The 27679-nt window shown below is 42.2% G+C and overlaps 1 protein-coding gene across 5 annotated transcripts in view; it reads right to left on the bottom strand.

Moving 5' to 3' along the window:
* The window catches only part of brd4 (bromodomain containing 4), a 181324-nt gene that overhangs the window by 98027 nt on the left and 55618 nt on the right, over window positions 1-27679 (bottom strand). For all 5 annotated transcript variants that reach the window (XM_060855027.1, XM_060855024.1, XM_060855025.1 and 2 more), the window contains exon 2: window positions 6960-7278. In XM_060855027.1, coding sequence (XP_060711010.1) covers window positions 6960-7244 — 285 coding nt within the window. In that variant the 5' untranslated portion in view covers window positions 7245-7278. The remainder of the gene's footprint in view (window positions 1-6959; window positions 7279-27679) is intronic.

Here is a 27679-nt window from a genome sequence, read left to right as displayed (position 1 = left end):
GTACAAATCGCCACAAAGTCTCAAAAAAAAATGAAACTGAACAGATCATCTGACACCGACCTAGGTACTGGAAAAAGACAACAGCCCTGCCAAACCTTCAAAGTCTTCCTTGCTAACACTGAGGGGCTATTGCCAAAATTGGAAGAGTTGTCTCACAGACTATTCAAGCAACATAGTCATGGTCATGGAATTAAACCTTACAATGCCCCAGATACCATCACTGGAAATGTCCTGTCCCACTGGCAGGACACTCACAGCAGAGGTAGTAGTACAATGGCACAGAGTCAGAATGGAGTTGCCCTGGGAGTCCTCTACATTGACACTGGACTCCATGAAGTTTTATGCCTTCAGGTTAAATGTGGGCAAGGAAACCTCCTGATTACCATATATTGTCCTTCTTCAACTGGTGAATCGGTACTCCTCCATGTTGAACATTTAGAAGCACTGAGGATGGCAAGGGCACAGAATGTAAATAGACAACAGACAATAGACAATAGGTGCAGGAGTAGGCCATTCAGGCCTTCGAGCCTGTACCACCATTCATTATAATCATGGCTGATCATCCTCAAATTGGTATCCTGTTCCTGCCTTATTTCCATAACCCTTGATTCCATTCTCCTTGAGAGCTCTACCCAACTCTTTTTTAAATGAATCCTGAGACTGGGCCTCCACTGCCTTCTGGGGCAGAGCATTCCACACACCCACCACTCTCTGGGTGAAGAAGTTTCTCCTCATCTGTCCTAAATGGCCTACCCCTTAAACTCGGGTGAGGGGCTTCAATGTCCACCAAGAGTGGCTCAGCAATAACACTACTGGTCCTATATAACTGCTAGAACTGGACCTGTAGGTGGTGAAGGAACCAACAAGTGGAAAAACATACCTGACCTCATCCTGACTAACCTGTCAGCTAGACATGCATTTGTCCATTGTAGTATTGCCAAGAGTGACCTGCACACAACCCTTGTGGAGATAAAATCTCATGTTCACATTGAGTGTAACCTGCAGCACATTGCATGGCACTATCACAGTTCTGAATGGGACAGACTTCAAACAGATCTAGCAACTCATGATTGGGCATTCACGGGGTGCTATGGGCCATCCACAGCAGAATTGTAGCCCAGCACAATCTGTATTCTTGTAGCCTGGCATATCCCTGACTTAACCATTACCATTAAGCAAGGAGGTGGTGAAACCTGGTTCAATGGAGAGTGCAGAAAGACTTGCCAGGAGCAGCACCAGTCATAGCTAAAAATGAGGTGCCAGCCTGGTAAAGTCAAACAGGACTACTTGTATGCCAAACAGCATATGCAGCAAGTGATAGACAGAGCTAAGCAATCCCACAACGAGGTTAGATCTAAATTCTGCAGTCCTGCCACTTCCGAATAGTGGACAATTAAACAACTGACTGGAAGAGGAGGCAGCTCCACAAATATCCTCAGAGATGGAACAGCCCAACACATCCAAACAAAATATAAAGCTTGAAGCATGAACAATATTCAGCTCGAAGTGCCATTTGGATTATTCATTTCAGCCTCCTCCAATAGTCCCCAGCATTATAGATACCAGTCTTCAGGCAATTCGATTCACCCCTTGTAGTATCAAGAAATAGTTGGATACAATGGGTACTGCAAAGGCTACGGGTTCTGACAACATTCTGGCAACAGTACTGAAGACTTACTCAAGGTCTACGTACAAATTTGTTGTTCCGGTAGCAATTGCCATAGTTGTGGGTATGGTCACTGAGCTGGGAAGTTGATTTGCAGATGTTCCTTCCCCTGTCTAGGTGGCATCTTCAGTGCTTTGCAGCCTCCTGTGAAGCACTGTTGCATTGTCTCTTCTGAAAGCTCATTTGATTCCATTCCTGTTGCTTACAATTGTTCGCTGTAGTGGCCAGTATACTAGGCCTAGGTCTGTGTGTTTGTTGATGGGAGTACATGGATGAGGGCCATGCTTCTAGAAATTCTCCAGTCTTCTGTTTATCTTGTCTATGATCATAGTGTTGTCCCAGTCAAATTTGTGGCCCTTGTCATCTGTACGTATGGCTACTCAGGAGAGCAGTTGTGGCTAGTTTGTTCATGGATGTGGATCATGTGCAAGAATAACGTAATTTACAAGATTTCATGCAAAGACTGCACAAAACACAATAGAGAGCATACAGACAACTAGCAATCCACACAGACTACCAGCTGCCCCGAACAGCCATACAGATGACAAGGACAACACCACAAATAGGTCAGAGACATAGAATACTGTGGTGAGTAACTCACCTGACTGCCCAAAGCCAGTCCATCAACAAGGCAGAAATCAGGAGTGGGATGGAATAGTCCCCACTTGTCTACATGAGTGCAAATCCAACAATACTCTAAGCTTGACACTATACAGGACAAGGACAAGGACAAGGACAAAGCAGCCTGCTTCACTGGTACCACATCCACTCCCTTCAACACTGACGCTCAGTAACACCAGTGTGTCTTATCTGCAAGGTGCACTGTAGGAATTGAAAAGATCTTCAGACAGCACCTCCCAAACCCATGACCACTTCCATCTCGAAGGACACCTGCAGCGAATACATGGGAATACCAATACCTTCGAGTTCTCCTCCAAGCCACTCACCATTCTGACTTGGACAGAAAATCATTGTTAAAAATTATGGAAGTTCCCTCCCCAAAGGCATTGTGGATCAACCTACAGCACATGGGCTCTAGCAGTTCAAGGAGGCAGCTCACCACCACCGGTTCTAAGGCAACTAGGGATGGGCAACAAACGCTGGCCAGCCAGTGATGCCCACATCAGCTCATTAAAAAATACTCTCTGCCATAGATATCCAAATCCAGGAAATTACCCTAGTATCTCAACTCTTTCACATTCTCTCAGCTTATTTGGTCTGTGACGATCGTTCACTAGATCTTTAGCAAACCTGCCGATATGGCCTTCAAACATCTGAATAGCTATGTTTTCAGTTTTGAGAAATCAGAAGTTTTCTAAATTATCCTGGTCTGGAAACTTCAGATTAAACCTTTTTGTTAAACACGCTGGTCCCTAAAAAGCACCAAACTCAAGTGAGAAACTGAATTTAAATTATAAACTCAACATTAGTATCTTCTGAATGGAATTTTAAAAATTTGTTCATCCTAAATTCTACAAACAGCATACAAAGAAAATGGCCTTACATGTTAATTAATGGTGTACATATAGGTTAACAAGTATGATCTTCTAGTTATTACAATCAAAGCCATATTGCAGTAAGGGAGGAGGATTCTGGGAAGGGGATGAGACAATCATGTTTAACCAGGGACATTAAATACATCAAATTGAAAGAAAAAAATACATAGTGTGGCAAACATTGGCAGTAAACCAGACAACTGGGATTTATTTGAGCTTTTAAGTAATATCAGGAATAGAGAAGTCAAAGTGAACATAGGCCCCTTAGAGAATGATGTTGAGCAAATAACACTGGAAAGCCAGGAAATTGTGAAGGAGTTAAATACTTTGCATCAGTTTTCATAGCAGCAGACTCTGATAGGGTGACAAAATTACTAAATAATCAAGTGGCACTTCCAATACCAGCTCTTTCCATATGCATACCACCCTCAAAAGAGTTATCCCTCAGGTTGTCTTTTCTTCTTTAAGCTCAAACTAATGCTCTCTTGTCCTGGATTCCCAACCCTGGGAAAAAGATAGAGTGGATTCACCCCATCCATGCACCTCATGATCTTATACACGTCAAAAGGACCCCCTTCAGTGTACTATGCTCCAAAGAGAAAAGTCCGAGCTTGTCCAACCTCTCCCTATAACTCAAACCTAGAGTCCAGCCAACATCCTTGTAAATTTCTTCTGCACTCCTTCCAGTTGAATAACATCCTTCAGAAAGCAAGGTGATCAAAACTGAACATATTACTCCAAGTGCAGCCTCACCTAACTGTACAACTGCAAGATAAGTCAGCACAGCTTTGTGAAGGAGAAACATGTCTGACAGATTCAATAGAATACTTTGAGAAAGCATCAAGCAGAATAAATAAACAGGAAGCAACAGATGCATCATATTTTGATTTGCAAAAGGTTCCATACTACTGAAGGGATTTTGGAGGTAGTTTTTAGCATGGATCACATAAGAAAACGTAAGATCAAAAAAATTTCCCTCCTTTTTTATAAGGGAAGACTGCAGACAGCTGAAGAACAAATTTGGGAGCTCTCGTGTATGAGTCACAAAAAGCTACCATAAAGTTTTGTAGATAATAGGGGTTGTGAATTGCTGTGTTAAAATGGCAAAATTGTAAAATGAAAGAAAGCACTGCATCATTCCTTTAATTGCTTTTAATACTTAAAAGTTTTGAAAATGAATGCCTGTGGGCAGCATTTGCAAGTGTTCCAATTGACACACTGTACCAAAAAGCCAATCAGTTCACAGCATTTTTACCCAGACAACAGTTTAAATTCAACCAGTTAGTTTAAAAAGACACCTGGAGACAAAGGACCAATGAAATTCAAATCTGGTGTTGACAACTTGAGACCAATCATATAGGAATTTGATGTCTGATGGGGGTATATAACAAAGGAGCAACTGGACAAAGAAGGAACAGTCAACTGCCAATTCAAGATGAAGAACTTTCCAGCACTCAGAAAAAAAGCAGCATCTACCTGCAAAGGCACATGGCATATTCAGCGAATATTTTTGACACCAGAAAATAACTAAGGTGGCATTTTAGACAGGAAGATGACAGAAGATGATACAAAGTTCATTGTGACCTTTGACAAACTACAATTTAATTCATTGTTCTTATTAACTGGATATATGTGGAATCTGCTACTGAAACACCATCCCAACAGAATTTAATTCAGTTAGGAAGTAATTGTTCAATTTGTTAGGAATTCTGTTAATTTGCTCACTGTTGGAGTTAGGCAAATAAATTGTTACTTGTTAATTGTAGAGTGAGTGAAAACATTTCATTTTCTTTCACCACACCTTTACAACAGATTGCAGCGGAGAGGGGCAAGTTCTCCCACTTGTCACGCTTATCAGATTACAAAGCAAGATGCTCCTCTCTAGGTGCTTCAGTTTTAATTATCAGACAAGGGTCAACCTCCGCTTTGTAACAATAAAGAATGCAAATGGAATCTTGGTCTTTATTTGAACAATGTAAGAAGGACTTGTTAAAACAATACAAGGCACTCATCAGACCATAGATGAAATACTGTCAATAGTTTTAGCCACCTTATCTAAAGAAGGATATGCTGGCATTACAGGCAATCAAAAGACTGTTCATCGAACAGATAGAATCCCTACAGTGTGGAAGCAAGCCATTTGGCCCAACGAGTCCACACTAACCCTCTGAAGTGTATCCCACCCAGATTCATTGCCCTACCCTATTACATTCCCCTGACTTATGCATCGAGCCTACACATCCTGAACACTATGGATAATTTAGCATGGCCAATTCACCTGATCTGCACATATCTGGATTGTGGAGGAAATCCACACAGACACTGGAGAATGCGCAAACTCCACAAGGACAATCACTTGAGGCTGAAATCAAACCCAGGTACCTGGGGCTGTGAAGCAACAGTGCTAACCACTGAGCCACCATGCTGCCATTCACTCAGACAGTCGAATGTCTCAAAATACCAGCTCTTTTGGGACAATGCAAAAATGGCAACTGAATAGCATGCTGAGAATAGAATTTACATAGCAACTTGCAGAATTCACGACCAAATTAGATCAGGCCAGACAGATATGCAAGCTATTTACCTTGACTGACAATATTGAATATGTATTGATTAGACGATGTCCAGGGTCAATTATCTAATTCTGTTCCCATACAAACAACTAGTTTGGAATCCGACCAGGTAGTTTACAACAGTTTAAATTAAACCAATTTGTTTAAAAAGACACCTGGACACAAAGGATCAATGACAGTGCTCGAAACATTCACACCAAGACCTCCACACCATCTTTAGTGAAAAGTTGATTCTCAGCAGCTGGAAATCAATCTCAGATTATGTTCTGGTAAATGCCTATTTTGCAGCTAACCTGCCACAAATGTGCAACAAACTGTTCAGAGCTTCTCCACTATGGAGTTTGCATATACAACCAGATATGCCACAAAATAATTCAGCTGACACTCGTTTTTGAATTTCACTATTTGCACTGACAGTATTTTGAACTTGGGACCTTAGTACCTGGTGGATCACAACTGAACTTGAACACAGGCATAAATGCAATGCAATATATGACACATATCGTAGGTAATCACTGCGTACCTCAAGTAATTTAGACTTCAAAATGTAAATTACAGAAAAATTTCACCTTTGTTAAAAGCAGGGTCCCAAAATGAGTTATCATGTGGTTGAATGAGCTCCATAAAATATGAAGAAACTGCCTTTGTATATCACTCAGGCTATTAAATTATATTAGAGTCAAAAACTGTGGGGCTGGAAAAGCGCAAGTCAGGTAGCATCCGAGGAGCAGAAGAGTCTATGTTTCAGGCATGATCTCCAGCATCTGCAGTTCACTTCCTCCTATTAATTTAATTGTGCATTGCAGCCACTTTTGTTCTGGAGACAAATTCAGCACACCATCACAACAAGGTCCCACAAATAGCAATCAACAAAATAGTTTCCAAGCAAAAGGACACTGAGAAAACAGTTCTTCAAATATTACAGGTTTCTGGAGTGAAACCTGAATCCTTGCCTTCTGCTTTAAAGGCAAATATTGCTAAGTTAGACTAACACTTAATATAGTATGTTTAATTCTAGTCTGATTGCCCTCAATCCCAACAGCGGGAACAATGAAGTTACTCCCATAAATCCCAAGTTAACAGGCAATAATATAGCAGGGTTTCCAATACTTGCAGACACGTTAGTAACTGAACAACATGGTTTTTCCATGAAGACAGGACAAGGTAGACCTACAAAGCAATAAAAACAAAACTCTTTATTCAAAGGTAAAACAAGCAACTTACAGGCAGATTTAGTTTCACAGCATCCACAGGCTGTTGGAAAGGCCATGCAAACTGATGTTTCCATATTGTCTTCAAGAGCACTTTTGAGAGAAACTGCAGTTGGTTCGTCAACCGTTTGGATCGGTTAGGGTTGGAAGTTTCAGGAGGGGGTGGATTGCCGATAACATTACTTGGTTGTTGGGGTTGAGATTGTGACTGTGTTGAAGACATTTGTGTACTTTCTAGGCCATCCCCCATCGCTGACAATTTTCTTAATCTCTTCCCTGGACCACTTTCACTTGACATACCATTGATCCCATTGTAGACCTCGCCTGGTAACCTGGAATGAGAGAGGGTGGAATTAGAGCCTCTTGAAACCCCATGCAGCAGTACTTATACTCAATACCCCATCTAGCAACTCAGATTTAATACTCGGGGTAAACTTTCAAATGAGTCTGCATCATTACTGAAGTGAGATTCATAATAAACCACTTTCACCATATGAATATTAACTTAAGCTACACCTGAAGTAATTGCCTCAATTCTTCCAACTCTTCATGCTTTGTACAGCGTCTTTCAAAAATGACTTCAAGACCCTGCTTTCCCAGAATTGCCCAAATTTCATCTTACCACGCCAAATGTTATTGGGATTGCTATTACAATACTGAACTTTAGCAAAGATTCAATAAAAAACATATGCAGCCACTGGCCACATCAAAAACTGTTTCCAGACTATGGTTGCAATTAGCTGTGCCCAAAAGCCAGTAACCATTGCTACAACATTTGTTAATTTCTCTGATGCACAGGGATTGTTTATTATAGAATAGTATGCCACACTCCTGTGTGGTTGCACACTTAAACGCACAAGTCCACTGGGCTCATCGATAGGAGTTTAAAAAAATCACATCAGGTTATCGTCCCAACAGGTTTATTTAGAGGCACTAGCTTTTGGAACACTCCTCCTTCATCAGGTAGTTTTAGAAGAGAATCACAAGACAGACTTTATAACAAAAGATCAGTGCTGAAAATGTGTTGCTGGAAAAGCACAGGTCAGGCAGCATCTAAGGAGCAGGAGAATTGACGTTTCGGGCATGAGCTCTTCTTCAGGATGTTGCCCGAAATGTCAATTCTCCTGCTCCTTGGATGCTGCCTGACCTGCTGCGCTTTTCCAGCAACACATTTTCAGCTGATCTCCAGCATCTGCAGTCCTCACTTTCGCCTAACAAAAGATCAGTGTCATGCAACTGAAATGATATACTGAACAAACCTAGATTGTTGTGAAGTCCTTCACCTTCTAGAATGGGTTGTAGGCTTTGGTTCATCAATATGTAAAGCCCAGAACTTCATTTCCGTCACCTTCAAGATAACTTAAGGTTTTATGAAAAAAAAGTGACACCTCAGCTCAGACAGTGCATTAAAAGGGTGTGAGGTTAGAGTCTTAACCCAAATCTTGAGTCAAACTGGTTTTATTTCCATAGTAGGAGTTTATAAAATAATAAATGGATTGACTACTTGCAGACGGTGTTCTTTTTAAGCAAAGTAATATGTATCTGCAAATGCAAATTCACCCCATAAACTTGCGTGTGTGATGGAGTATATGCCTGTGAGAGGTCGTATTCGTGGGTGAGAATGTGGGGCGTGTGTATATGTGACACCATGTGCATGAGATGAGGTCTGTGTGAGTGTGTGTGTGTGTATGAGAATATATGGTGTAGTGGGGTCACCTGCCGTGTGACATGAACCCAAGGTCCTGGTTGAGGCCATCTTTGTGTGTTCCTAACTTGACCATCAGCCTCTGCTTGCCTACTCTGCATTGTTGAGTGTCCCGAAGTCTGCCTTGGAGGATCGTCACCCGAAGATCAGAGGCTGAATGCCCCTGACCGCTGTGTAGAGTTCTGGTCACCTTGCTATAGGAAGATTATTATTAACTTAGAGAGGGTGTAGAAAATATTTACAAGAATGTTACTGGGACTGGAGGATTGTAGTCCAGGGAAAGGTTAGATAGCCTGGCACCTTTTTCACTAGAGCTGAGATGGTTGAGGGGTGACTTTGTAGAGGTCTAACTTTGTAGAGGTCTATTAGAAACATGAGGGGCTGAGATACGGTGAATGGTCTTTTCCCTCAGAGAGAGGCGTTCAAAACCAGAGAATATATTAAGGTGAGGGGGGAAAAGATTTAAAAAGGGACCAGAGGTGCAACCTTTTCTACACAGAGTGGGTCATATGTGGATTAACTGCCAGAGGAAGCAGGAGATGCAGATACATTTACAACATTTAGAACACAGTTGAACAGGTACATGAATAGGAAAGGCTTACAAGGATATGGGCCAAATGCAGGCAAATGGAACTAGTTTAATTTGGGAAAATTGGTCACCAAGAATGATTTGGACCGAAGGCCTGTTTCTGTGCTGCATGACATGATTCTATAAATGCAGCTTTGAGATCAAAGGCAGTCACACTTCACTTATGGAATATTTGAACTAAGGATGAAATGAGGTCTCGAACGAGTGGAACCAGAGCGTGGTGTCAGCGAACAGGTTATTGCTGGACAGGATTTGTTGATGACACCATGACCTTACTGATAATCAAGAACATAAGGTGGTAGTCAGTCAGGTTGGATACATCTTGTACATACGAAACAAGATAAACATAGCCAACTTTCCACATGGTTGGGTAGATGTCAGTGTTGAGAGCTGCTCTGCACAGCCTCGTTAAGGTTATGACAAGCTCTGGAGCACAAATCTTCAGTATTACCAGAATAATATCTGGACCCATAGCCTTTACAACACAATCAGTTCTGATATAACAGAAGTTCTGTTCTCATGCTGAGATGTTAGAGGGATAATTTGCTTTGCTGACCTTCAAGAAATTGGATGTCTTGGGGGTAGGGTGCCCTACTGTGCTCTTCCGGCACCACACTCTCAACATGTTTCTGTCGTGCAGGTAGAATGTTAAAAAAATTTACATCTTCTATTTAAAACGACTAAGAACATTGCAGTTAAAATTCCGTCTACACCCTACAGTTTTAAAAAATTGATTACACCAGATCAGGCCATTAATGAATGATCTACATCACACTGTTTCTGGAAATCAACTCACTACATTGCGTCTTGAGTCGCAAGTGACAATGGAAGAGTGGCTGGGGGTTGTCCTGTGGACATTACTGATGGTGATGTAACATCTTAGACAAAGGAAAAACTGGTCCTGTTGTTCAGAGAACTCTTGACACGGCTCCATGATCCCTGTGAAGAGTGTTAAGGGTCCCTCCAAAAAGCTTGTACTTGATTTATAAATTTTGGCTGTTCACAGAAGCTGCCGCATTGCAATTGCATCAAGTGTGTAAGAATATCAACAAAAAAAATCTAACAGTGTGATCTCATATCAAGAAAACCTCGCAAGGCTATTTAAACTAACGAGGCCGTAATTGCTGTATAGCCAATATAGGAAAGTTCGCAGTCTACAAATAACAGTCTAAAATTTTGAATCATATTAAAGCCAATCCGCATTGAAGCAGCGCGTTATAGCAGAACTGTCCTCAAGTCCCTTTCAATAAATATCACGGAGCAAATCAAATTGTTATGCTGGGAACATGACAAAGCTAGACCACATACTCAGCACTTCTGGCTGAAAATTGTTACAAGAGGTAAGGTTGCTATATTTACAATGAAGTGTTGGACTCTTCCATTACAGAGGAAGGAGATATTTGCTGAGGGTCCTCCTCCACCAAGTTGTTTAATTGTTCACGCGCCACAACTAGATGCGTTAGGGCTGCAGATCTTAAGATCTGATCTGTTGGATGTGTGTGAGATCAGTTAGGCCTATCATTTGCTGATTTGGCTGTTTGGCATGCAAGTAGTCCTGCTGTGTAGCCTCATCAGATTAATACCTCATTTTTAGGTATGTCTTGTGCTGCTCCTCATACACCCTCTCTCACTATTGATCTAGGATTGATACCTTGGCTTGATGAAAATGGTCAAGTGGGAGACATGCCAGATCATGAGATTGCAGATTGTGTTGGAGTACAATTTGGCTCAAGGCCCACAGTACATCATGCATGCTCAATATGAATTTGCTAGATCTGTTTGAAATCTGCCCCATTTAACACAGTGATAGCAATAACAACGCAAAGTTCTGAGAATATATTGTGAAGGCAGGATTTCTTTTCCACAAGTGACCCTATTGTTAAGGCCATGGACAGATACCAACTGCATCAGGCAGATATGCTTTACCCTCATTGGTCGTCTCACCACTTCATAGAACAAAACAACGCAGAAAAGGCTTTCGGATGTTGATGTTGCACCGACCTAAACTAATCTAAGCCCATCCGTTACACTATCCCATCAATCATCCAAATGCTTATCGAAGGACTGTTTAAATGTCCCTAATGTGGCTGAGTCAACATGATTGGCAAGTAGGGCATTCCAAACTCTTACCACTCTGCGTAAAGAACTTGCCTCTGACATCTGTCTTAAAAATCCATCACCCCTCAATGTGCAGCTATGCCCCTTGTACAAGCTGACATCATCATCCTCGGAAAAAGACCCTCCCTGGCCACCCTATCTAATCCTCTGATCATCTTCCCCTCTTAGCCACCTTCTCTCCAACGAGAACAGACCCAAATCCCTCAGCCTTTCCTCATAAGACCTTCCTTCCAGACCAGGCAACATCCTGGTAGACCTCCACTGCACCCTTTCCAAAGCTTCCAGATCCTTTCATTAATGGGATGACTAGAACTGTACACAATGTTCCAAGAGCGGCCGCATCAGATTTTAATACAGTTGCAGCATAACATCACTGCTCCGGAACTCGATCCCTCCAACAATAAAGCCAAACATATCGTATGCCTTCTTAACAGTATTATCAACCTGGATGGCAACTTTCAGGGATCTGTGTACATGGACACCAAGATCCCTCTGCACCTTCACATTACGAAGAATCTTTCCATTGACCCAGTATTCTGCCCACCTGTTATTCTTTCCTAAGTGAATCACCTCACATTTACCTGCATTGAATTCCATTTTACACCTCTCAGCCCAATTCTGCAGTTTATCCAAGTCCCCCTGCAACCTGCAACATTCTTCCACACTGTCCATCAGTCCACCAACTTTAAATGTCATCTGCAAACTTACTTACCCTTCCACCTATGCCTGCGCCCAAGTCATTTATAAAAGTGACAAACAACAGTGGTCCCAAAACGGATCCTGTGGTACACCACTAATAACTGGACTCCAGGTTGAATATTTTCCATCAACCACCATTCACTGCCTTCTTACAGAAAGCTAGTTTCCAATCCAAATTGCTAAATCACCCTCAATCCCATGCCTCCACATTTTCTCCAACAGCCCATCACGTGGAACCTCAAAGACTTGACTGAAGTCCATGTATACCACATCAAATGCCCTACCCTCATTCACATGCTTGGTCACTTTCTCAAAAAACCTGAGGTTTGAGAGACATGACCTGCCCTTGACAAAACCATGTTGACTATCTGAAATCAAATTGTTGCTCGCTAGTTGGTAATAAATCCTCATTTATAATCCTTTCCAAACCTTTTCCTGCAACAGATGCAAGGCTTACTGATCTATAATTACCTGGCCCTTCTTGAACAAGGGCACAACTTTTAATCCTCAAATCCTCTGGTACTAAAAACTTGTAGAGGATGACACACAAAGATCAAGGCCAAAGGCTCCACAACCTCCTCAGCTTCCCAGAAATTCCTCATAAATCCCATCCAGCCCAGTGGACCTATCTACTTTCACACATTCTAGAATTGATAAGCCCACCTCCTTACCAACCTCAATCTTTTCAAGTCTAATAACCTGTATCTCAGTCTTCTCCTCAACAATATTCCCCCTTTTTTTTGAATGAAAACAGATGAGAAATATTCACTTAGCACCTCTCTGATCTCCACAGGGTCCACACACAATTTTCTGCTTCTCTCTCTTTGACTGGCCCTATTCCTACCCTAATCATCCTTTTATTCCTCACCTACCTATAGAAAGCTTTAAGATTCTCCTTTACTGTACCTGAAGACTGCTCACGTCCCCTCCTTGCTCCTCTTAATTCTCTTTTTAAATCCTTCCTTGTTAATCTAACTCTCCACTGCCTCATCTGAACCATCGCATCTCAACGTCACATAAGCCTCCCTTTTCCTTTTAAAAGGAGATAAAATTTCTTCAGTAAACCACAGTTGCCTTACCTTAACACTCCCTCTCTGACAGGGGATATAAGGACAGCAATATCTGTTCCTTAAACCAGCTCCATGTTTCAATTGTCCTCATCCCCTGCATTTTGTTATCCCATACTATGCCTCCAAAGTCTTGCCTAAATCACATTATAAATTGCCCTTCCCCCATCTATATCTCTTGCCCTGCGGTGTGTACCTATCCCTTTCCATTGCTTAATTAAATGTAACTGATTTATGGTCACTCTCCAAAAAGTGCTCACCTACCACTAAATCAAACACCTGGCCTTGGTTCATTACCAAATACCAGATCCAATGTGGCCTCACCCCTTGTCAGCCCTTGGACATACTGTGTCAGGAAATCCTTCTGCACACATGGGACAAAAACTGATCCATCCGACATACTAAAGTTATAGCATTTCCAGTCAATGTTGGGCAAGTTAAAGTCTCCCATAATGACCACCCTGTTCCTTTCACTCCTGCCCAGAATAGTTTTGCTTAGCGTTAGTCCTTCAGTCTACACAGTCTAACAGAAATGCTTATAAAGTTTCATTTAAAATAGAAAATCAAGGCAGAAATTCCCTTAGAAATTACCCATCATTTTATCAATTCCAACAAAACATTAAGTGCTTCACCGGACTCCGAATGATGTAAATAGATAGGAATGTTTATGTCAAGCTTATAACCATCAGTTCAGAAATTAGCCATTAGTTTAGAGATACAGGTCATTGCTATAACGTGTTCCAAAACTTTAATTCGTTTTAGCACAATTGATGAATTAGAGACTCTTTCTAAAGTGCGAACTTTTAAAACATGCGTTGGCTGCAAAACAATTGCATCGCCAAAACTAAACGCTGCTTCTGAAGTGCAATTCTTCAACAACAGGAATTGCACAAGAACACACCATGTTGCAGAACTATCTGTAGTAAGGGCTGCGTTTGTCAACCTTATTCTTCTGCCTTCACCCCATAACCCTTGCTCGCCCTACTAATCAAGGCCCTGTCTTAAATACAGTCAATTACTTGGTCTCTATAGCTCTCTGCAGCAATGAGTTCCACAGATTCACCATCTAGCTCAGTCCTAAAGGATTGTACTTTCTCTCTGATACTGTGCCCTCAGGTATTCATCTCTCTTATCAGTGGAATTATCATCTCATGGGCCATTGTAAATCAAGGCCTCCCTTGATAATAAATTTTGATCAGGTCCTCCCATCATCCTACTGATATCCAAGTACAGAACCAGAGTCCTCAATCGCACCGCCTACTCAAATTTACTCCACTGTTTCAGTGCACTCTAGGGTTGCAAATTCCATAGATTCATGCCACTCAGAAGTAATGTCTCAGCAATTTTAAATCCACTACTCATTATCCTTAAACTATGACCTTTCATTCTAGTTTTCCCCACCAGGAAAATTATGTCTACTTTGTTGATCATCTTTAGAACCATATATCCCCCAATGAGATCTTCTCTCATTCTTCTCAACTCCACACAGAGTTTCAGTTGAAACTGTTCTCTCTTCAAAATACAAACCCTTACTTTTGGAGTCAATCTAATGAATCTCCTCTGTACAAACTCCAATGCATCAATATCCCTCAATGAAGGAGGCAAAACCTGTATGCGGTACTCCACGTGCAGTCTCACAAATATTTTGTACCAGTTGCAGCAACACTTCCTCACTTTTATATTTTAGCAATAAGTGCCAAAATCCATTTGCCTTATTTTCCACATACTATTTTTCTCTGTTAAGAGTGTAAGGACACCCATATACCGCCACACCAAAGCACTATAAGTCTTCTCTAGATAAGTTGCCTACACTTCAGCCGAAAATGGATCACCTCACATCTATCAACTTTAAACCCATTTGCCAAATTTTGGTCCATTCAGCTACCCTGACACATTTGGAATAATATTCCTTCGTTGCAACAGACTTTCCCAGCTCCTTTTGGGCCACATGCAAATTTGGCTACTTTCTATTCCTGACATAAATTAATATAGGTTGTAAAAAGTCAGAACCAGAGGACGAAATCCTACAACACCTCATTCACTCACAATTACCAACCTGAAATAGACCCATTTATCCAGACTCTCAGCTTTGTTAGCCAATCTCCTATCCAAAGTAATAAATTACCTGAATCCTATGTGACCTTACCACGTATGTTAATCTCAAGCATATTAACTTATCAAGTTACTGTATACCAATACCATCAAGCCTTAAAACAGCAAAGCTTGTAGATCTCAACATTTCCTGATTCCCCCATCTCCAGCAGTGAAGCAAACCTTGTTCTAACAGTCTTAAATTTCGTTAAGTATTTGAGAAATCTGCATTTTCACATTGAGATTTAGTAGTTTTCTAGAAACGTCTTTGAAGCACGTTTCTGCTTAAGGGAGACCTTAAAAAGGAAAGTCAAACTCGACAGCAAGAAATGCACAAGATCGCACATTGAAAAACTTCTACTGTATAATTAAGTTTCTAAACTGAAATTACATTTCATAGACACTAATCAATTAACCCTATTAAATCAAAACATTTAATACTGCACTTATTTCCAATGACTTCTACAGTACAATAAACAATTTTGAGACTTCCTTCATTTCTTCACAGTTCAATCAAAATGGCCGCCACAGTGGAAAGAATTCACTTTGGTTCTCCTCAGTTTCCAGTCTGGCACTTAAAGTCAGATGTACAGCATGGAAACAGACCCTTCGGTCCAACGCGTCCATGCTGACCAGATATCCCAACACAATCTTTTCCCACCTGACACCCCATATCCCTCCAGACACTTCTTATTCATATATCCATCCAAATGCCTCTTAAATGTTGCAGCCTCCACCACTTCCTCTGGCAGCTCATTCCATACACGTATCACCGTGTGTGAGAAGTAGTTGCCCGGTAGATGTCTCATATCTTTCCCCTCTCACCCTAAACCTATGCCCTCTAGTTCTGGATTCCTCGACCCCAGGGAAAAGACCCTATCCATGCTCAATTTTGTAAACCTCTACCAGGTCACCCCTCGGCCTCCAATGCTCCAGGGAAAACAGCCCCAGCCTGTTCAGCCTCTCCCTATAGCTCAAATCCTCCAACCCTGGCAACATCCTTGTAAATCTTTTCTGAACCCTTTCAAGTTTCAGAACATCTTTCCAATAGGAGGAGACCAGAATTGCATGCAATATTCCAATAGTGGCCTAACCAATGTCCTGTACAGCCGCAACATGACCTCCTAACTCCAGTACTCAATACTCTGACCAATAAAGGAAAGCATATCAAATGCATTCTTCACTATCCCATCTACCTGCAACTCCACTTTCAACCTGTACTCCAAGGTCTCTTTGTTTAGCAACACTCCCTAGGACCTTACCATTAAGTTGTTGTGGTTCTGTTCACCGAGCTGGGAGTTTTTGTTGCAAACGTTTTGTCCCCTTTCTAGGTGCAGTGGTCGGTATATAGGGTCTAGCTCGATGTGTCTGTTGATAGAATTTGTGGATGAGTGCCATGCCTCTAGGAATTCCCTGGCTGTTCTCGGTTTGGCCTGCCCTATAATAGTGGTGTTGTTCCAATCGAATGTGTGTTGTTTGTCATCTGAGTGTATGGCTACTAGGGATAGCTGGTCATGTCGTTTCGTATCAACAGACACATCGAACTAGACCCTATATACCGACCACTGCAGCGGACAGCAACTGACAACCGGAAGCGGCAGATTCAAACCAGTATAAATGCCGGAGGAATCAGCACAGAAGCGCTTCACAGGAGGCTCCCAAGCACTGAAGATGTCACCTAGAAAGGGGACAAAACGTTTACAACAAAAACTCCCAGCTCGGCGAACAGACCACAACAACGAGCACCCGAGCTAAAAATCTTCTCACAAATTTTACCATTAAGTGTATAAGTCCTGCTAAGATTTGCTTTCCAAAAATGCAGCACCTTGCACTTATCGGAATTAAACTTCATCTGTCACTTCTCAGCCCATTGGCCCATCTGATCAAGATCCTGTTGTAATCTGAGGTAACCCTCTTCACTGTCCACTATGCCTCCAATTTTGGTGTCATCTGCAAAGTTACTAACTGTACATCTTATGCTCGCATCCAAATCATTTATGTAAATGACAAAAAGTAGAGGGCCCAGCACCGATCTTTGTGGCACTCCACTGGTCACAGGCCTCCACTCTGAAAAACAACCCTCCACCACCAGCCTCTGTCTTCTACCTTTCAGCTAGTTCTGTATCCAAATGGCTAGTTCTCCCTGTATTCGGAGAGATGTAATCTTGCTAACCAGTCTCCCATGGGGAACCTTGTTGAATGCCTTACTGAAGTCCATATAGTTCACATCTACTGCTCTGCCCTCATCAATCCTCTTTGTTACTTCTTCAAAAAACTCAATCAAGTTTGTGAGACATGATTTCCCACGCACAAAGCCATGTTGACTATCCCTAATCAGTCCTTGCCTTTCCAAACACGTACATCCTGACCCTCCGGATTCCCTCCAACAACTTGTCAGGCTCACTGGTCTATAGTTCCCTGGCTTGTCCTTACCACCCTTCTTAAACAGTGGCACCCCGTTTACCAACCTCCAGTCTTCTGGCACCTCACCTGTGACTATTGATGATACAAATATCTCAGCAAAAGGCCCAGCAATTACTTCCCTAGCTTCCCACAGAGTTCTCGGGTACACCTGATCAGGTCCTGGGTATTTATCCACCTTGACCCATTTCAAGGCATCCAACACTTCCTCCTCTGTAATCTGGACATTTTGCAAGATGTCACCATCTATTTCCCTACAGTGTATATCTACCATATCCCTTTCCACAGTAAATTCTGATGCAAAATAACTCATTTAGTATCTCCCCCATTTTCTGCATTGAACTTCCAGAGGTTGTTTCTTCTCCAATGATTTCACGTTCTAATTCTGAACCCTTCAGCTTCCTTTGCCAAACAGAACTAATTTAAATTCCTTTTGCACAAGATTAGAGTTCCAAGCATGGGCCCTACATGCTACTCCCACTTCGTGACTACAACTCAGGAACACAGCTAGTTCCCAACAGCCTCCACATCTTTGCTTTGACTAGTGCCAGTTACACTACTGCCTTCCCAGCACCTTCCAAGCTGACCCTGCTGGAAGTTCTCTTGCTGCCTGTATCAGAGAAACAAACACACAAGCTAAGTGAAACATGTTGCTGTAGAGGTAGCTTGTCTACAACATGTCACACATGGCATGCCCCTGAGACACAAACTAATTACCTCTCATTTAATCTAAAATGGTTAAAGTTCTTCTTTTGTTCATCCTTCGCCTTCAAAACACTGCTTTGACTGGGAATATTCCTTGAAAAGGTTATCCCCATTAAGTTAGCTGTTGTTACATCATTCCTATCAGGACACAGATAGGGGTTACCCATGTTGCAGTGTTTGCGCACTTAACTGGCATAAACATAGGTCGAGCTTGAAATGAGACCTCTTACTCATCTTTCAAATGAGATGTCTCTATAACCTTAATTTTAGAAATTATACCTCAACCTAGAAGCTATATTTGTAAAACGTGCAAAAAAAAAGGCACAACAGCAGGAAAGAGCAGGAAAGGTCAGGCTGGAAAAGGAGTGAATTTTCCAAACATGATTGTCTGAAAATTGATGACGGGTTAAATCAATGATAGGAGCACTGAAGTGAAGTCAGGGGTGTCAACAGTCCCTCGTATGCTATGGCTCATTTACACATGGCGTGATCCGGGAGCCAATATATTAAAAACAGATAAATAAAGCGCTCAGTGCCGAAGAAAGTTAACCATATTAGTTTATCCAAACTAGAATTTCTACTTGCATTGCATCTTTCAAATTCTCAATCACTGAAGTACTAAATTTAATAACTGCTCATTTGGTGGATTTTCACATCCAGATTACATAGCCGCTCTCTGATAAACTTACAGGATGACGAAAGATTTCTAGATTGTACATCATTTGACATTTTTGGTTTGGTCTTGTCCTGGCTTGAGATGCAAGGGAGCATGACAGAAGTACATGATCGTATTTTGGCCTTGATCTGATGCTTAAATTTTGCTGGGCAGCATTAAGCCTTCAGTTTCATGAACTCCACTTTAAACTTCAAATGATGCATTAAATTCTGTAACTAGGTCAATTTCTCTGAACACCATGTGAAAATCCTATAATTTTTCATACTCAATTACCTTCTTTCCCCTGCTTGAGAGAAATCCAATTCTCAATATAAATACATAATTCCAGAGAATTCATAATATACATCCTTTTTTGGTAATAAACAATAGTAAGACAAAAGATAATTTCCACGTTCATCTAGAATAAATTAGAAGGTTTAAATAATTATACAACTATACAAAATACATTTCATACAGAATGGCAGTGCTTGCCAAAGTGTGGGAGCCCAAGTGGGATTTACAAGCTGAAAGTTCGGGGTCATGAGCTGAGGCAGGTATTTTGACGGAGTTATAGCTGTTTCACCTCCATTGTAATTTGCCCCATTTTTTCAATTTTCCAGCCTCAAAAGGAGGTTACCATCCAAAACAATTAGAAAGCACAACAGTATGGCCAGCATGACTCCTTTAAAGTCTCCTGGACACCTGTCAGTATAATCTCAAAGATATACAGAGGTCTAGTCTGAGATAGGAATAATAGCTGAGATTCTCTGCCCTTTGTCACCATGGAATATCCTGAGTTAACAGCAAAATGGGAATGTTAAAAATGTCATTTTTAGGTCTCCAATCCCTGAAGTCAAGCCAGTAGTGAATTCACTGCCAAGTAAATTTAGGATTCATAACACTAGGGCTAGAAAACAAAAATAGTTACAGTTTGAGTCAGGGTTGTGTGGAATATTCAAGAGTTAGTGTGCTCTGCTGACCTGCAGGAAATTGGATACCCCAAGGCTAGGATACTTAAAAGGTAAATTGTAAGGATTTTACATTCCCATCCCTTGCCATTCAGAGCCATTTACCTGGCCATCTCCTATTACTCAATTTACATTTGCATCATTATTCTGTTCAAAATAAAGAACATTACAGTTGGAATTTTGTCTACTTCCTGTAGTTTGCAACAGATTTGACCATTAAAGGATAATTTACATGATATCGTTTCTGGAGACGATATGGTCACTGCATTGTCATGACTGGCACGTGAGTATCTGGGGGGTGGGTGGAGGGGACAGTGACTAGGGTCGTCTTGTGGGCATTACTGACTTTATACAAAATCTTAACATTAAAAGGAAGGACTGTTCCTTTGTTCAGAGACCCTCCACAGCTTGCACTGTACTTAAAATTTGGTTGTTGTTAACAGAGGTTGGCATATTGTAGTTGCAACAAGTGCATTAAGAATCTCAGGAAAAAGAACCTAACATATGCACAACAGAAACATTGCTATGAATGAAAACCAATTTCCTTTTGCAAGCTTTACTCCTGCAGTTGCTAATCAATCTATTTTATCGGTCAATTGAGAAGTACCTCAGTATAATGACCAAACAAACTTCAACAGGAAACTTGGTGGGGGAAAAACAAGACTGACAAATCTCGTGGAGAAAGCAATATTTAACATCCAAAGCTCAAATATCAAATAAGAGTGCCTAGAAAAGCATTCAAGAACATGTAGTAACTGTCTCATCCACCACAGCTTCCTCAATTCAACACTATTATCAATACATCTGCTACCCTGTCAAACCTCTGAAAACAATCTGCAGATGCTTGGAGCTGCCTCAACTAGATCTGGAATATCAGAGGTCCCTACCCCTAAAATGTGAAGGTATTGCAATCAATAGCAACTCTCCCACTACGTGGGGGACTGCAAGCTCAAAAGAATCAAGAAACTGTACCTTCAACGCAGTAACTTCCAATTTAGAGTTGCCATCATCTTCCAAACCATCCCACACAACTTGCTGAGTAAAGTTAAGATGACTTCCTTTGAGGGAAAATAGTCATTCTATGATGAAGCAGTAGCTTTTCCCACTGATGCAGCTAAAACTTCACATTCACGATACTGATTTCACAGATACTTTTACAGATGCATCACAGAAAGCATTCTATTCAGGTGCATAACATCACGGTATGACAACTGCAATGTCCAGGACCATAGGAAACTACACAAAGTTGTGTGCACAGCCCATACCATCATAGAAGCCAACCTCCCATGCATGGGACTTAATTTATACTTCTCATTGCCATGCAAAGGTTCCACAGACCTTCCCCACCCCAAGTCATGCCCTCTCGCAACCTTGTCAACAGATGATCCAGAAGCTTGAACACAAACCAAGATATTGAACAACAGCTTCGTCCCTGCAGTTAAGACTGTTGGTTGGACCAATTTCAAATAACATTATCCGCGCTTTGTGCACTTCCTGTACAGCCATAACATTTATGCCTGGCTCTAAGCATCCTATGATCTATCTGTACTACTCACATATAACGTTTCATGGCTATATGTAACAACAATAAACCAAATCAGACATTTTCTACATTATAACATTAATGGTTAACCATATTGACAATTAACTAGAACCTCAGATTTTGAAAAATCAAACCAAATCTTAAATTACTGCTTTGACAGACTCTTCAATTCCGCTTTTTTCTGGAGACCAATAAATGAAGTCTGAAGAGGTCGGTTTCTGCACACATGATTTCTGCTTTCAAAGACGTTGTGAATGGCCTCAATATACCAAGTACCAAATTGACTGATAAGAATGAAGCTCGAGGTTCTGACAGGTTAGATAATCAGAGGAATGACTGTAGACTTCTAACTGGACTTTACACATTTTTATTTATTTAAAAGACATGGAATGTACTGATTAGGGAAACACCGATTAACCATATTACCCTTAAAGTGGCGGGTCACCCATTTGCTGTCCATGGCAGCAAGGCACCACCACAACGCTTTCAGGAAGCCGGTTCCAGAATTTTGACCCAGAGACAATGAAGGAACAGTAACACGCAGCAATCATTTTTTTAAAACTGGCACCTATAGGACTAGGAGTGTACCATATGACCCAAATATTATGGTTATGAAGAGGTCCACATGATTAATGTTTAAAGACACACCAAGTCATAATGTAATGCAGTGGTATACACAACATTTACACTTTATTACAGCATATATCACAAATATTTATTCCAAACTGCCTTAAATAAGACTTACGGGCAGACCGCCTTCTCTTTCACACCCTCAAACAACTATTCAGACAGAGATTCAGAGTCATTCTGAGATATTAATGAGTTAATTTGCTCTGCTGACCCGCAGGAAATTAGATGCCCCCAGGCCAGGGTGGGATGTCTCTGTTCTACAGGTAGAACAGAAGGAGTGTACATTCCCATCTATTGGCATTCAGAGCCATTTGCCCGGCCATTTCTGCATTATTCAAAAGCCAATTTGCATCGTCATCTCCTACTATTTACATTTTCATCCCCCATTCAGATATCAATAAGAACATTACAATTGGGAGTTTTGAATACTCCCCGAAGTTTATAAAAACGATTCACAATAAATCTGACCATTAAGGGATGATTTACATTGTACTGTTTCTGGAAGTGATGTGACCGCTGTATTATCTGGAGTGGCATGTGACTGCGCAGGAATGACTGGGGGCTGTCTTGTGGGCTTTACCGACTCAGGTGCAACTCTTCTACTGTTCAGGGAGACCTCGACACGCTTCGCACACGTGTCAAACAGCATTCAGAGTTTCTCCAAAGTTTGTACTGTATTTGCTAAATAAAATTTGGTTCTAAATAAAAAAGTGTGTAAGAATCTCAAAAACCTCCAACCCAACCTGGAAGCAGGCCCTCCAACCCAACCTGGAAGCAGGCCCTCCAACCCAACCTGGAAGCAGGCCCTCCAACCCAACCTGGAAGCAGGCCCTCCAACCCAACCTGGAAGCAGGCCCTCCAACCCAACCTGGAAGCAGGCCCTCCAACCCAACCTGGAAGCAGGCCCTCCAACCCAACCTGGAAGCAGGCCCTCCAACCCAACCTGGAAGCAGGCCCTCCAACCCAACCTGGAAGCAGGCCCTCCAACCCAACCTGGAAGCAGGCCCTCCAACCCAACCTGGAAGCAGGCCCTCCAACCCAACCTGGAAGCAGGCCCTCCAACCCAACCTGGAAGCAGGCCCTCCAACCCAACCTGGAAGCAGGCCCTCCAACCCAACCTGGAAGCAGGCCCTCCAACCCAACCTGGAAGCAGGCCCTCCAACCCAACCTGGAAGCAGGCCCTCCAACCCAACCTGGAAGCAGGCCCTCCAACCCAACCTGGAAGCAGGCCCTCCAACCCAACCTGGAAGCAGGCCCTCCAACCCAACCTGGAAGCAGGCCCTCCAACCCAACCTGGAAGCAGGCCCTCCAACCCAACCTGGAAGCAGGCCCTCCAACCCAACCTGGAAGCAGGCCCTCCAACCCAACCTGGAAGCATGCCCTCCAACCCAACCTGGAAGCAGGCCCTCCAACCCAACCTGGAAGCAGGCCCTCCAACCCAACCTGGAAGCAGGCCCTCCAACCCAACCTGGAAGCAGGCCCTCCAACCCAACCTGGAAGCAGGCCCTCCAACCCAACCTGGAAGCAGGCCCATCTGCCTGTGTTTGGCCCATATTCGTCCAAACCTTCCAGTTCATGCACTTCCCCAAATGTCTTTTAAAATGTTCTAGCTGTACCTGCATCCACCACTTCCTTTGGCAGGTCATTTCAAATGTAAACCACTGTGTATGTCTTTTTAAAAATCTTATTCATCTCATCTTAAAACTACACCACCTTAGGAAAAACGCATCATTCAACTTAACTCTGTCCCTCATGATTTTGTAAACCTCGAAGGTCATCCTTCAACCTCCTTTGCTCCAGTGAAACAAAGTCCCAGGTTCTTTTACTGAGGTTTTGCACACAAGACAATTCACACAAACCAACTTCTGCAAACAGTTAATGTTTATTAAAGCTTGTACAATCTAGGTGACCCCTTTTGACCCCCTCGGTATGAGAGATGGAGTCAAAGTAAGGCCCTGAACAAAGAAAACAAATCCCCTTTATACAGGTCATTTGGTCATGCTCACAGATACTTCTATCAACACATCCCAGTCATATGCCATTCAAGACAACCCTCAGTTACTCAGTCATGAGTTACCTCAGATACAATGGCAGGATAAGATCATCTGTGGAGATAATGCAAATGCTAATGCCCTAATCCTGGGGGAATAGTTATGCAAACAATTTCCTGACTCAGTGATGCCCCACAACAATGCAGGTGCGACATACCTATGGCCAGAAAGTATTTCTGAATGGAAGTGATTGAATGATAATTTAATTTGCCAACAAGAGAGTAGTAGAATATAACTATCTAAACAAAATGAGTCATCTGCATTCTTGTATGATTGTCATCCCCAAAGAGTGCCGTTGAACCCTTTAATGTCTCGAGAGATATTCCCATTTAAATCTTTTAACATTACAATTTAGCAGATTTTTGTAACTCCAAACACCATTCCCGCAACATCCTGGTAAATCTGTCTTACCCCTCTGATTTCATCTCCTTCCTATGAGGGCAATCAAAACAACATGTCCAAAGATGTGCAGGTTAGGTGAATTGGTCATGCTAAATTGCCTGTAGTGTTAGGTAAAGGGGTAAATGTAGGGGAATGGGTGGGTTGCGCTTCGGCGGGTCAGTGTGGACTTGTTGGGCCGAAGGGCCTGTTTCCACACTAAGTAATCTAATCTAATCTAAAACATATTACACCATAAGAGGCTTGACCAACATCCTTCATAACCTCAACATGACTTCCCAACACCTATCCTCAAAAGAGGAGCGGTGACTGCAAACATGGTAAACACCACCTAATCTACCCTGTCTACACACAATGCAAATTTCAAAGAATACGTACTTGAACCCTTGGTCTCTGATCTACAACATTTATACAGGTCGCAGTAAATCCCAAATATATGATAAATCTGTCGCTCGAGGTATTTTTCTTTTTAACTGCTTTTCTTGATAAACTGGCAAAGTTTGCTGTGGTACTAAATCAACATCAACACTCCCATGAAGCGGCAGGTCTGCCTTGCAGTTGTGTTTGGACTGATCGACAAGTGATGCATGAACTTGTATGTGGAAATTTCTGTTGTGCACAAATCCTAGAAGTCCAGGTAGCAGGGGAAATGATACTGGTCAGGATGGTGAGGGGCTGGGATAGACATGTACATATGTCAGTGCTGTCAGCTGCTGAAAATGCTGGAGGACTTCAGTTGCTGCAGTTCATCATGGAGTTGTGGGGACAACTGAATGTTGAAGGTGGTGGATGGGTACTGTCATATTAAAAAGTTAACTTGCTCTGCTGACCTGCAAGAAATTAAATGTCCTAAGGCTAGGGTAGGATGCCGTTGACTTGCAGATAGATTTTAAGGAGTTTACATTATCATCCCCCATTATTCAATGAGGCAGAAAATTCGAAAAGGGATCATGCTGTAAGGTTGAGTAGAATAGGGGTTGATGGGAAGGGTGAGAGCAATAACAAATTAAAAATACTGTTTATGAACGCACGAAGCATTAGAAATAAGATGGATGAGCTTGAGGCTCTTTTGGAAATTGGCAGATACGATATTGTGGGGATAACAGATGTGGATTCAAGTGGACAGGGCCTGGAAAATGAATATTCAAGGCTACACGTGCTATCATAAGGACAGACTGACGGGCAGAGGGGGTGGGGTGGCCTTGTTGGTAAGGGAGGATATTTAATCCCTTGCGCGGGGGGACCTAGAGTCAGGGGATGTAGAGTCAGTGTGGATAGAGCTGCAAAATACTCTTGGGAGTCATCTACAGGCCCCCAAACAGTAGTCTGGATGTCAGGTGTAAGTTGAATCAGGAACTGAAATTGGCCTGTCACAAAGATGTTACTACAGTTGTTATGGGGGATTTTAACATGCAGGTAGACTGGGAGAATCAGAATGGTATTGGACCTCAAGAGAGAGACCTTGTGGAGTGCCTCCAAGATGGATTCTTAGAGCAGCTGGTGCTGGAGCCGACCAGGGAGAAGGCAGGTTGTATAATGAACCAGAATTGGTCAGAGACCTCGAAGTAAAAAGGAGCCATTGGGAAGTAGTGACCATAATACAATAAGCTTCAATCTGCAGTTTGAGGGGGAGAGGGAACAGTCGGAAGTGACAGTACTTCTGTTGAATAAAGGGAACTATGAAGCTATGAGGGAGGAGCTGGCCAAAGTTCAATGGGCCAGGGATGACCGTGGTGGAACAATGGCGGATATTTGTGTATATAATGCAGAAGTTGCAGGATCAGTTCATTCCTAAAAGGAAGAAAGATCTCAGAAGGAGGCATGGGCGGCCGTGGATGACGAGGGAAGTTAAGAAACATATAAAGTTAAAAGAGAAAAAGTATAGCATAGCAAAGGTAAGTGGGAAAACAGAGGACTGGGAAGCTTTAAAGAACAGAGGATTACTAAGAAGGAAATACGCAGAGGAAAAATGAGGTACGAAGGTAAACTGGCCAATAATATAAAGGAGGATAGTAAAAGCTTTTTCAAGTATGTGCAAGGCAAAAAAATGGTTAGGACTAAAATTGGGCTCTTGAAGACAGAAACAGGGGAATATATTACGGGGAACAAAGAAGTGGCAGAAGAATTAAATGGGTACTTCAGATCTGTGTTCACTGGGGAAGACACAAGCAATCTCCCTGAGGTAACAGTGACTGAAGGACCTGAACCTAAGGGAATCTATATTTGCCAGGATTTGGTGTTGGAGAGACTGTTAGTTCTGAAGGTTGATAAGTCACCGGGGCCTGATGGTCTACATCCCAGGGTACTGAAGGAGGTGGCTCGGGAAATCGTGGATGCGTTGGTGATGATTTTCCAGAGTTCGATAGATTCGGGATCGGTACCTGAGGATTGGAGAGTGGCTAATGTTACACCACTTTTTACGAAATGAGAGAGAGAGAAAGCAGGAAATTATAGACCAGTTAGTCTGACTTCAGTGGTGGGAAAGATGCTGGAGTCTATTATAAAGGATGCGATTATGGCACATCTGGATAGTAGTAACAGGATAGGACAGAGTCAGCATGGATTTATGAAGGGGAAATCGTGCTTGACTAATCTTCTTGAATCTTTTGACGATGTAACTCTGAAGATGGATGAGGGAGATCCAGTAGATGTAGTGTACCTGGACTTTCAGAAAGCTTTTGATAAAGTCCCACACAGGAGGTTAGTGAGTAAACCTAGGGCGCATGGTATTGGGGGGCAAAGTACTAGATTGGATTGAAAATTGGTTGGCTGATAGGAAACAAAAGGGTAGTGATAAACGGCTCCATTTCGGAATGGCAGGCCGTGATCAGTGGGGTACCGCAAGGATCCATGCTGGGACCGCAGCTTTTTACAATATATGTTAATGATATAGAAGATGGTATCAGCAATAACATTAGCAAATTTGCTGATGATACAAAGCTGGGTGGAAGGGTGAAATGTAATGAGGATGTTAAGAGATTACAGGGTTACCTGGACAAGTTAGGTGAGTGGGCAGATGCATGGCAGATGCAGTTTAATGTGGATTAATGTATGGTTATCCACTTTGGTGGCAAGAACAGGAAGGCAGATTC

Source organism: Hemiscyllium ocellatum, chromosome 45 (assembly GCF_020745735.1).
Source record: "Hemiscyllium ocellatum isolate sHemOce1 chromosome 45, sHemOce1.pat.X.cur, whole genome shotgun sequence".
NCBI classification, from domain to species: domain Eukaryota; kingdom Metazoa; phylum Chordata; class Chondrichthyes; order Orectolobiformes; family Hemiscylliidae; genus Hemiscyllium; species Hemiscyllium ocellatum.
This window is presented reverse-complemented; position numbering and strand designations above follow the sequence as displayed.